Genomic DNA, 12797 nt, shown 5'->3' with positions numbered 1-12797 from the left:
TCATTGATCAAAATTTCAAAAGTACCTTATAGCTTATTCATATAAGAGATTTTGCTTACTCACCAGCTGTTGTATCCAAAGAGTCTAGGAGTTCGTTTTTCAGTGCCTCCAGTTCCTCGCCTAAATCTCGGCGTATTTTTTCTGCTTTCGCTCGAGCAGCTTTTTCGGCTTCCAAGTCTTCCTGAATTTCAGCCAATTGTGATTCCAATTCGCGCTGCGTTTTTTGTGCGGTGGCTTTCGCTGCAGATTCCTCGTCGATACGCATTAAGGTTTGCGTCAATTCCTCTTCACGTTTCACCAATTGCGTTTGCATGTCCTCTACTTGAATGCGACGCTCATTTAATTGCTCCTTCAAGTCGGCCACCTCGGTTTCAATCTTACGCTTGGAACGATCGGATTCTTGTCGTTGTTGCTGATCTTTATGTAATCGTTCCTCTAATTCAGCTATTGTAGCTTCATGCTTAGCTTTTAGTTTACTTAAGTGCTTTGCTTTCTCCTCCTCTTCCGCCAATGTTTGAGAAAGGTCATTGGCACGTTCCTCTAGTATTTTCTTCTCTTTTATCAACTTCTGATTTTGATCATCAGTAACAGCCAAATCTTCTTCGTATTTCTTGATTTTAGCGTCTAACTGTACCTTTTCTAGTTGTAATTTCTGTCGAGCCGCCTCTTCTTCTTCCAACTGTTCCTCGAGATCTTGAATATTCAGCTCTAACTTCTTCTTCTCTGCTCCGAGTGCAAGTGACCTTTCTTCTTCCTCTTCAATACGCGCTTCCAATTCTTGCATCATATCCTCTAACTCTTGCTTGCGAGCCATCAAACGGGAACGTGACTCTTCTGCTTCAGCACAAAGTTCAATTTCAGCTTGTAATTGTTCCGCTAACGTGGTCTTTTCCTCTAGCGCTTGTTGATATTTACGTTCGTACTCCTGTGTGCTTTTGGCCAAAACATCCAGTTTTTCACGCACCTGTTTAAGCTCATCTTCTTTTTGCACCAGTTTCTCCTCTTGTTTAGTTACCTCCAACAAGGGCTTTACTTTTGTGTACAGACGCCACCACTGCCAGTTGCGTAACTTCAGATATGCCGCACAATTTCGTTGTATTATACGAATTGCGTTTAACTGCTGTAAACGTTTTTGGTAATTGCGGCGTGCTAGATAGCCACGACAGAATGCTTGGAAATTCACAATTAAATCGGTGATCTTGTAATCACGTTCTTCTTCCAGATGAGCCAATACACCTGCTCGGAAAAAGATTTTCGATTGACCAACTCTAAACAGGTTCGTATCCAATTCTAAAGCTTGAATCATTTTTTCGCATGCTTTCTTGCCGTCCATAAAACCTTTGGGTATAACGTTCGGCGTAAGTAGTTCGTAGCGTTGCCGAAACTCTTGGAAGGGAATGCGATTAGGGAAGCCCTGACGACAAATACGAATTCCTTCCAATACACCATTGCAGCGTAACTGATCTAAAACCAAAGGCGCATCTATCTTGCCAGCACGCTTTTCATGATTTGGAATAATGCAACGTACAAAGTTTGGATTTGTATTTCGTAAGGTATCCATTAATTTAGCAAGTTGTTCTTTGTACAAATGTGATACAGTTCGGAACATCCCCTTACGGGTGCGGGCACCAAATTGAGTGTCGGTTAATGCTTGTTGAGCCATGCCCACAATTTCAGCGTCCTTCCAAATATTCACAACGAAAGGATCCTGCGATGCTTGCAACAGCGAAACAATATTTTCATTCAAAGGATCCATATTCTTCATTAGCCATTTGGCAGCCGAGTAATCAACCTTTCCAGCATAGTGAACAATAGCAAAATCAGCTACGCCGCGAAAATCTGTTTTCAAAAATTTCGGATGCATGGAATGTGCCGATACCAATTTGTCCACAAACGTTTTGTCTGTAGCCTTTGGGAACCAACATTCTTCGTCCAATAATGCCATTATACCGCCAGGTTTATCAATTAAATCAATCGTTGGCTGGAGATCTAGTCCAAAGTCAATAAATTTCCATTCAATACCTTCCCGTTGATATTCCTCCTGTTCCAAAATGAACATCGTGTGATTGAAGAGTTGTTGCAATTTTTCATTGGTATAATTAATGCAAAGCTGTTCGAATGAATTCAATTCGAATATCTCAAAACCAGCCATATCAAGTATACCTATAAAAGATGCACCCTGGCGTTTGGTACGATCCAACGACCGGTTAATACGGTTTACTAACCATTTGAACATACGTTCGTAGCAGGCTTTGGCAATGGCTTCCACAGCAAATTCTACTTGCTCTTTAGTTTGGGCTTTTGTAACGAAATCCCGGCCCACCTTAATACGAGGTGTTAGGAAGGCTCTTGTCATATCCGTTACACTCAAACCAAGTAAATGAGCAATCTTTTGAGCCACAGTGTTGTCTGGAAGCGTTGCTTGATCATTATTACGCTCTTGTCGGAATTTCATGCACCCAAATAACAGTACAGCACTAACTATGCGGAATATAGAATTGAAGTCATCGCTGGTCATTCCCATGATGTTCATAGACTTAACTGTTGCCTGAAATTCAGCAAAATCATCCACGCCGGGCACTGGTAGGCTTCCATTTGAAAGAAACGGGTATGATTTGATATCGTCGAGTATGAACTTTTCTCGTTGTTCCGGTGATGCACCGGCAAGTAATTGATAAAATATGTGGAAAGTCCGTTCATCCTTCGCTTGGCGAATGGCACGAGATTTCTCCAACAGGTATGTTTCGATATTCGCACCCGAAATGTAACCCGACGCATCGAAGTTTATGCGTATAAATTTACCCTAAATATGGTAGACAAAAAGTTGTTAAAATTGCATCCCAAATTGTTATAACTAAAATTTAAAAAAATAATAAACAAGAAAAAACGTTAACTTCGGTTGCGCCGAATCTATAATATCCTTCACAGGTACAAATGTACAATAACTTGATTCCGATCTAACTTCGTGAAGATGCCTCGGCAAGTAAAAAAGTTTTCCATGCAGGCACTTTACTCCGATCGTTCAGTTAATATGACAGCTATATGTTATAGCCATCCGATCTGTACAATTTCTTCGGAGATTGCACTATTGCCTTAAATAAAAATAAGATACCTCGTCAAATGAAAGAGTTTTCCATACAAGCACTTAATTCCGATCGTTCAGTTTGTATGGCAGTTATATGCTATAGTGATCTGATCTAAACAATTTTTTCGTAGATTACGTTGTTGCCTTAGAAAATAACTCATGCCAAATTTCGTGAAGATATTACGTAAAATAAAAAAGGACTTGCTTCCGATTGTTCAGTTAGTATGGCAGCTGTATGCTATAGTGGTCCGATATCGGCCAGTTCCGACAAATGAGCAGCTTCTTAGTAAAAAAAAAAGCAAATGTGTAAAATTTTAGATCGATAGCTTATACTATGTTCGCACCGACACAAAATTCGTGTTTTCATAGACAAAAGAGGTTTTCATGCGAAAACTTGTGTTTTCATAAAAACAAAATCTGTCAAACGAAAACACAGTTTTCGCTGAAAACCCCTTGAAAACTTACATTCCACTCATTATAATCGGTGCCTGCTCTAGTTTAATCGATATTATTAGAAGACATATTTTGCCAGCCCTAAATGTTAGTAGACAATTTGTTTATATTCCATAATTGGCCTAAACGTACCCTACAAGAAACTGCTGATGAGTTCACCAATACACTCACATTTGATATGTCAGTACTGTTAATTTACATTTGCATTTTTAAATTCAGAACTATCCACTGATTGGAGAAAGACGTACGCAGAGCTATTGAGAGATGGCATCAAGTGAAAATTTATTTTTATATTTTCATATTTTTATACTCTCGCAACCTGTTACTACAGAGTATAATAGTTTTGTTCACCTAACGGTTGTTTGTATCACCTAAAACTAATCGAGTTAGATATAGGGTTATATATATATAAATGATCAGGATGAAGAGACGAGTTGAAATCCGGGTGACTGTCTGTCCGTCCGTCCGTCTGTCCGTGCAAGCTGTAACTTGAGTAAAAATTGAGATATCTTTATGAAACTTGGTAGACATGTTTCTGGGTACCGTGAGACAGTTGGTATTGCAGATGGGCGTAATCGGACCACTGCCACGCCCACAAAACGCCATTAATCAAAAACAAATAAATTACCATAACTAAGCTCCGCAATAAGATATAAGACTCTTATTTGGTACACAGGATCACATTAGGGAGGGGCATCTGCAGTTAAATTTTTTTTTAAAGTAGACGTGGTCCCGCCTCTAATAGGTTTAATGTGCATATCTCCTAAACCGCTAATGTTATAATAGCAAAATTCACTGGAAGCAAATTTTTTTAGAACCTCTACCCACAGTGTGAAAATAGTTGAAATCGGGTGGCAACTCCGCCCACTCCCCATATAACGGTACTGTTAAAAACTACTAAAAGCGCGATAAATCAAGCACATTAAATTTTATCTCTGGGATGGTATGAGATGACTTTATAGGAACCGCATTGAAAATTAGACAGTGGGCGTGGCACAGCCCACTTTTAGGTGAAAACCCATATCTTGAGATCTGCTTAACCGATTTCAACCAAATTCGGTACGTAACATTCTTCTCATATTTATATGTTATAGTGCGAAAATGGGCGAAATCGATTTTAAATTCCATCTGATTCTTTCACTTTCCACTATGCATATCAAGCAACAATGATTATATCGGGGAAAACTTTGCGTGAATAATACGTTTAAAGTATGCCACCTTGTGACCAAAAATTGTCTAAATCGAACCAAAACTGTTCAAGCCCCTAAGTACTAAATATGTGGACCCCAGTGCCTATAGTGGACCTTCTACCGAAAATATCAGCCAATCCACAAAGAAATCTCAAACGAGTATACCATTTGACTTTGCGAGAGTATAAAATGTTCGGTTACATCCGAACTTAGCCCTTCCTTACTTATTTTATTTTTTGTTGCATTCCTTTTTATATTTAAGTATATATTATTATAACTAATTTTGATCAAAAGTTTGAAATTTGTTAAAGAAATAAAAATTATATTATCTACTGCGCAAAAGAATTTTTCACTTCTGATAGCGTTTCAGTCATAACTGACAATTTTCAGCTATGACGGATTTATGGTCAGCAATGACTCAGAAAAAACAAAACAAACAAACAAAAAGAAAACAAGGATCTTAAGAAAATGATAGAAACTTTGTTCTGCGCGCTGACAAAATTTTTTCAGCTATGACTGTTATATTACCTATCAGATGACCGTCACTGTTCTTGTCGGTCAGAACGACTTTGGTTCCACAATCCACAAATTGTGTTTTCAAGAGGATTTCAATTCGGTGCGAACATAGTATTAAAAACTGAACGACTTGTTTGCATATATTTGTCAAGTAAAAAGTTCGTTCGGTTTTTAATTGATTTTACAAAAGACGAAAACTTTGTGTACATTTGTCCGATTTAAGTCAAATATGCGCCGTTTTGTTCGTGAACTTGTTGCCAATACTTCTACTTCATTATACCCCTCTCGTAGAAGGCTGCGCCCTATTGGCAAAAAAATCGGAGAGCCAATTTTCACAGGTTTCAATTGTTGAGGTCAACTTCTCACCATTAAGCGCGTTCGCCATGAACAGGAAAATATGGTAATCACTTGGTTCCAGGTCCGGACTATAAGGTGGGTGGACCTCCCATCCGAGCTTCTGCGCGTCACCAAAGACGTGTGTGGCCTGGCGTTGTCCTGATGGAACACAATTCGGCCCCTGTTGATCAAAGATGGCCTCTTCTGGATGAATGCTGCCTTCAAGCGGTCTAGTTGTTGGCAGTAGAGGGCCGATTGAGCGTTTGGCCATAGGGGAGCAGCTCGTAGTAGATAATTCCTTGCCAATCCCACCAAACACACAGCAAAACCTTCCTGACCGTCAATCCGGTCTTGGCCACCGTCTGGGCCGCTTCTCCGAGCTTTGACCACGACCGTTTGCGATCGATGTTGTCGTAAGTGACCCATTTTCATCGCCAGTCACAATCCACTTCAGAAACGGGTCGATTTTGTTGCGATTCAGCAGCGATTTGCAGATGGAAATTCGATCCATCATGTTTTTTTGCGTTAGTTCGTGTGGCACCCAAACATCGAGCTTCTTTTTGAATCCAAGGTTATCCAAATGGTTCCTAACGGTTTTCTGGCTTATCTTTAGTTCCTCAGAAATTAAATAATTGCTCACGTGACGGTCTGTTTCCACTATTTCCATGATTTTATCGCAATTTTCGATGCCAGGCCTCCCCACGCGTGGTGCATCTTTGACATCGAAATTACCGGAACGGAACCTAGAAAACCACTTTTGTGCTACACATTCGTTTATAGTATCGGGCCCATAAACTAAATTAATTTTTTCAGCCGCTTTGGCTGCTTTTTCGCCTTGATCGAAGCAAAATTGTAAAATATAGCGATTTCTCTTTGCTGGTGTCCATCTTTGACGAGCGCTCACAATGCACTGAGTCAATCAATCGAAAAACTGTCAAAGACAAACTTTTAGCGCGAATAAACACGTTTTCAGCGCCGTATAGTATGACATGATGCGACACGTAACACTAGTACTATGGACAATAACGCCATCTCTTAGAAAACCGAACGAACTTTTTACTTGACCTAATATACAGAGGAACGGACAGACAGACGGACATGGATAAATCAATTCAGCTCATCATGCTGATCATTTATGTATTTATGTTGTAGGTTCTCCAACGTTTCCTTCTTGGTGTTACAAACTTCGTGGCAAACTTATTATACCCTGTTCAGGGTATAAAAATAAATAAAACAAGTAAGGAAGGGCTAAGTTCGGATGTAACCGAACATTTTATACTCTTGCAAAGTCAAACGGTATACTCGTTTGAGATTTCTTTATATATTTTGCTTGATTTGCATAGTGGAAAGTGAAAGAATCAGGTGGAATTTAAAATGGTGTTATATGGGAAATAGGCGTGGTTGTAATCCGATTTCGCCCACTATAACATAGAAATATGACAAGAAGTCAAGATTTATGGTACTATTTTACTTAAAAGTGATAAATTATGAGGCAGATTGCCGAGATTTGACAATAGTCAAGTGTCAATTTTTTATTAGCTAATAAGTGTTGTAATTGTCCATAGAAAATATCATCCTACAAATGAATCATTTATCAACCGAAAACGATTGTTGCCGTGCTCTAATTTGATCAATTCTTGTTCAAAAACAAATTAAATTTAAAATTTTTATATATTAATTTTCAAAATTTAGATCTACAAGTATACACAAGTTTTAGTAGTACAATTTGTTAAGTCGATACTTACAAAACGAGATGAATTATCGTTTTTTACAGTCTTCGCATTTCCAAAAGCTTCCAAAATGGGATTAGCTTGCAAAAGTTGTTGTTCCAGTTCGCCCTGTGTAATAAATTATTTTCATTACTTTATTATTTAGGATAATCAGGCCAAATAAAATTACTTCACGATTGTTCTAATATAAGCGACTTATAAAATTAAGAAATAATTATATTGAAAATTAGAATTATTTATATTGACGACTTGAATGAATGAACAGAAATGTCAGAGTGTAAATATTCCTAAGGGGAATATTCCTCAATGAGAATATAGTAAGTAAAAAAGCTCAAGTGAATCTATTTAAAAAATTAATTTTTGCGTTCCTTTGCGACATATCTGATTCGTCCATGCATATCTTCATTATAATTATTCAGAAAATTAACATTCACTGAATCATGCATATAAAAATTATTTAATTCTAACTACAGTATTAGAGTGTTCTTCTTATACATTTGCAGAGAGACAAATTATTTATCACAATTAAAAAAGAACAAAATATTTAGTATTGATATATGAAGATTCAATTAAAAATGGGACTATATTTTTTACAAAGCCAAATTGTTGCGTACTTACATATATGTAAATACGTACTTATGTGTATAATATTCGGACGTCTACTTTATATTTACATATTTATATATGTAAATCAGCACAAAACTACCAAATAGCCTATTTGCAACAGTATTGATGTATTAAAATAACAACTACGAAAATACCTTCGACATCATACATAGGCATCCAGTATTTTCTTTCAAATTAGGAACATCTTTTCGACTTTCATTCTTAACACAAACAGAATCTGACACACCATGAACATTACATTTGATTCTATAACTTCTCTTCGCATTAACTTGCAAACTCTGTAAAATTCGAATAATTGGCTTTAATTTCATGAATATATACAATGCCAATTAAAAAGTGCACTTCGAAAAGTAAGTACGAGTATGTCTGTCTTATCCAGAATAGTGTAGCATTAATTGCATTTGTTTAAATGCAATCTGCGTTTCTATTTGTATAATTATAATACTCATTTATTAAAGACTTGTGTTTTATGTTCAGGGCATTGTGGTGGAGGTATTAATGGATGAATATTTTACAGAATTCTTTCAATTGGGGTTTTCGGTAAAATAAACTAACTTTTTGAGGCGCCGTAATCAGTTAAACCGATTTCCACCTAAGATACTATTACTACGCTCCATTGGTTTTAAATTAATACTTTCGGCATACATATTATATCGTAATTAATGTATCTAAACTGTAGTAAAGTGTAGCAGTCTAAAGAAAATTAGTGCACCAATAACAATAATAATAATAAATAATATCGGCAACGAAAAGGTTGAAATTGATTACAGTTACTACAAAACAGCCAAATACAATAAACACATTTTACAAAATTACATTCTCAATCTAAGGATAAAAATTCATAAAAAATCTTACTCAAGCAAAAATGGTATAGGCAAATCTTATAGCATTATGGTACTTTACCGCAAACGTTTCCGCATTATTACTCTAAAATTCATATTTGTTGTATACGTGATTAAATCGTGACGAATCATTTAGTGGATTCGATGAACGCCGAAATGATTACAGAAATATAAATAGTTGATTTCAAAGTCACCAAGACCAACATTCAGGGCGAACAAATAACATTGAGTTATAATTATTGTGGTTTAAAACGGTAAAAGCGTTAATAGTATAGTATATAGCGAAAATATCCATAGTCGATATGTTAGAAAAATTAATTGTTATTGATTTGGGTAAAATATTATAAATGCATTCTGACCTAAAAAATCGAAATAACTTTGAAATGAGGACTTACAATCATTGTCAATTTTAACAAAGAAAACCAATAAACTATAATGTATCCAAGCTCGAAAGAGTACTGAATCCTAAGGGATTCTATCAAACAATTTTCTATGATCAATTAAGTGAATGAATAGCAATAAAAGCCTTTTAAACGTAATAAATAACGATCAACACAATACAAATATTAGTTTACTCTAGGAAATAGAGGACAATTATATTAACAATTTCTTTGCTTTTTGGAGAAATATTTCATATATTGTCCTATTGTATGCTTGTAAAAACCAAAACAGTATCGTGAATTAAAGAATAATTTATAATACGAGTACTCAAAGGTTGATATTTGTTACAAAATATGCATGTAATAAAATATTGAAATATGCAACACACCGATTATTTAGGTCAAAGGGCAGAGTTGAAAACAAAACTAAACAAATGTATATGTAACAAAATGTGGCAACACAGAACATTTTGTGAAAAATAAGTAATTAATTATTCACTACCTAACATTTATTCAATTACACAGTTATTCACAACTTTTAGAATATGCTTATCTTTGTTTCCAAACTAAAACCTTAAGGATTAAGTTAAATAAAAACATAAATAACCAAATTAAAAAGTATTAAAAGAACACATACGCAATCAAAATAACAATAGATCATAGTAACATGGAAAAATGGGTTTGTTTCAGATACTTACAATAATTAAAGCCGGATGAGGTCCCTTTTTGGCAGAAATTGTTGAGGTAATTTTTTGTTTGGGTTGATTGTTGGTAATCGGTCGGTTGATTGGACATTTCGTGGTGTTAGTGATTGTGGTATCGTTTTTAAAGTTATTTGTTGGTGACGGTAATGAAGGTTGTAGCAATAAAGGTGGACAGACGTTAATAGTAGATTGCAGTGTGTGGGTGTAATAAATTATTTTCAAGTATATATTTTTCATTTTGATGCAATATTATTATTATTTTTTCAATATTTACATTATTTTGTATATTCATTTAAATAAAATCGGCGTAAAAAATGTTCGAATAGTAGACATCAACCAATCAATTATACAACATAGTAGTGGTAGTGGGTAGTAAGTAGAGCAGTTGAAGAGAAAACATGAAATAAAAATAAAAATATCACAAGTTAAATATAAAATTAAGTCCTAATACTTTTTTAAATACTTATATATTTAACAAGAAATAATATTTAAATATTCATATTAAACACCTAAAGTTCTTGTAATACTTTTATTTTATTCATTTTAAATTACATATTTAGTTAGTTCTGTACTTCGAGGCATGTTATCACTTATTAAATATGCACATATATAATATATGTTTATAAGATTGAACTTGTGTATTATATTGCAAATATTATATATTATATTATCAGGAGTTTTGGCAGAGCTTCGCTTTAAAATAAAGAAACGAGATTAACTAAAGACATTAGTAAGCGGAGGTTTGGTCCTACCTTCAGCTTGGCGCCAGGTATTAATAAAAAAAAAACATATTTTTTTGGAAATTGACTCGGTCGGAATTACCCCAAAACCCATAAGTTGGTAGTCACACACAACGCTTTCGGTCATGGCTGACATACGAACATTAAATGTATGAGTGTATATGGTTCACGAGTACTTGGTTTGCTCATAAATTACGAGAATAACATAACATAAAATACTATTCATACCAACATGTGTAAGTGCACACACAAATTTGTATCTATATACAGATTCCTACATACCTATATTTGTGCTCGTACGGTGACAACGATAGCAGCGAATAAAACATATTTACAAAGTTAAAATAATTTGATCCTTATATGGTGCTCAATAGACAGATAGGCATATGTACATACATAGCATATACATACATGTATGTTCATTTCGATGTACACATATCAAAACGAATTCGACTTTATTACAAATGTATGTACTTAAATAATAATTATATGTATGTATGTGTACATACTTACATCGCCACACTTGTGCATACGCAAGCATTTATGGAATATTTTTAATCACTTCAAAATCTTTAAAAGAATTTCTTAACGAAATTTTGGTTGCCTTAAAAGGAAACTTCTCCGCTCAAAAACATGCCAAAGTCCATATTAGTACAAAATCAAATAAAACAAGTAAGGAAGGGCTAAGTTCGGATGTAACCGAACATTTTATACTCTCGTAAAGTCAAATAGTATACTCGTTTGAGATTTCTTTGTGGATTGACTGATATTTTCGGTAGAAGGTCAACTATAGGCACTGGGGTCCACATATTTAGTACTTAGGGGCTTGAACAGTTTTGGTTCGATTTAGACAATTTTTGGTCACAAGATGGCATACTTTAAACGTATTATTTACGCAAAATTTTACCCCGATATAATTATTGTTGCTTGATATGCATAGTGGAAAGTGAAAGAATCAGATGGAATTGAAAATGGTGTTATATGGGAAATAGGCGTGGTTGTAGTCCGATTTCGCCCATTTTCGCACTATGCCATAGAAATATGAAAAGAACGTTATGCACCGAATTTGGTTGAAATCGGTTAAGCAGATCTCAAGATATGGGTTTTCACCTAAAAGTGGGAGGTGCCACGCCCACTGACTAATTTTGAACGTGGTACCTATAAAGTTATCTCATACCATCCCAGAATAAAATTTAATGTGCTTGATTTATCGCGCTTTTAGTAGTTTTTAACAGTACCGTTATATGGGGAGTGGGCGGAGTTGCCACCCGATTTCAACTATTTTCACACTGTGGGTAGAGGTTCTAAAAAGATTTACTTCTAGTGAATTTTGTTATTATAACATTAGAGGTTTAGGAGATATGCACATTAAACCTATTAGAGGCGGGACCACGCCTACTTTTTAAAAAAAAATTTAACTGCAGATGCCCCTCCCTAATGTGATCCTGTGTACCAAATAAGAGTCTTGTATCCTGTTGTGGAGCTTAGTTATGGCAATTTATTTGTTTTTGAATAATAGCGTTTTGTGGGCGTGGCAGTGGTCCGATTACGCCCATCTGCAATACCAACCGTCTCACGGTACCCAGAAACATGTCTACCAAGTTTTATAAAGATATCTCAATTTTTACTCAAGTTACAGCTTGCACGGACAGACGGACGGACGGACAGACAGTCACCCGGATTTCAACTCGTCTCTTCATCCTGATCATTTATATATATATAACCCTATATCTAACTCGATTAGTTTTAGGTGATACAAACAACCGTTAGGTGAACAAAACTATTATACTCTGTAGCAACAGGTTGCGAGAGTATAATAAGTTTAGATATAAACCAAACGTATATTTCAAACTGTCTACATACATGTTATACATATATACATATGTATGTATAACATATGTATGTATACATATGCAATGTGCAATTATGTTTAAATAAATTGATTGTGATTAATACTTATTCGGGTGTATTTCTGTTTCATACGGGCAAAATATAAAAATAGCAACAATGTCATGTTCGAAAATATGCTCGTGCACTTGAACTGAGATACATACATACATATGTATAATATATATGTATGTATATAATATTATATATATATATAATATCTCAGTTCAAGTGCACGAGCATATTTTCGAACATGACATTGTTGCTGTTTTTATATTTTGCCCGTATGAAACAGAAATACACCCGA

The 12797-nt window shown here is 35.2% G+C and overlaps 1 protein-coding gene across 5 annotated transcripts in view; it reads right to left on the bottom strand.

The window, feature by feature from the left end:
• zip (myosin heavy chain 10) overlaps positions 1 to 12797 on the bottom strand; it is a 41060-nt gene that overhangs the window by 6926 nt on the left and 21337 nt on the right. For all 5 annotated transcript variants that reach the window (XM_036362210.2, XM_014240294.3, XM_014240297.3 and 2 more), the window contains exons 6-8: positions 9858 to 9881; positions 7326 to 7418; positions 64 to 2803 (exon numbers count right to left, since the gene is read on the bottom strand). In XM_036362210.2, the coding sequence (XP_036218103.1) occupies positions 64 to 2803; positions 7326 to 7418; positions 9858 to 9881 (2857 nt within the window). The remainder of the gene's footprint in view (positions 1 to 63; positions 2804 to 7325; positions 7419 to 9857; positions 9882 to 12797) is intronic.

The sequence above is a fragment of the Bactrocera oleae genome, chromosome 4 (genome assembly GCF_042242935.1).
Source record: "Bactrocera oleae isolate idBacOlea1 chromosome 4, idBacOlea1, whole genome shotgun sequence".
In the NCBI taxonomy this organism is placed as follows: Eukaryota; Metazoa; Arthropoda; class Insecta; order Diptera; family Tephritidae; genus Bactrocera; species Bactrocera oleae.
Note: the sequence above shows the minus strand (reverse complement) of the source record. Positions and strands in the feature narration are given on the sequence as shown.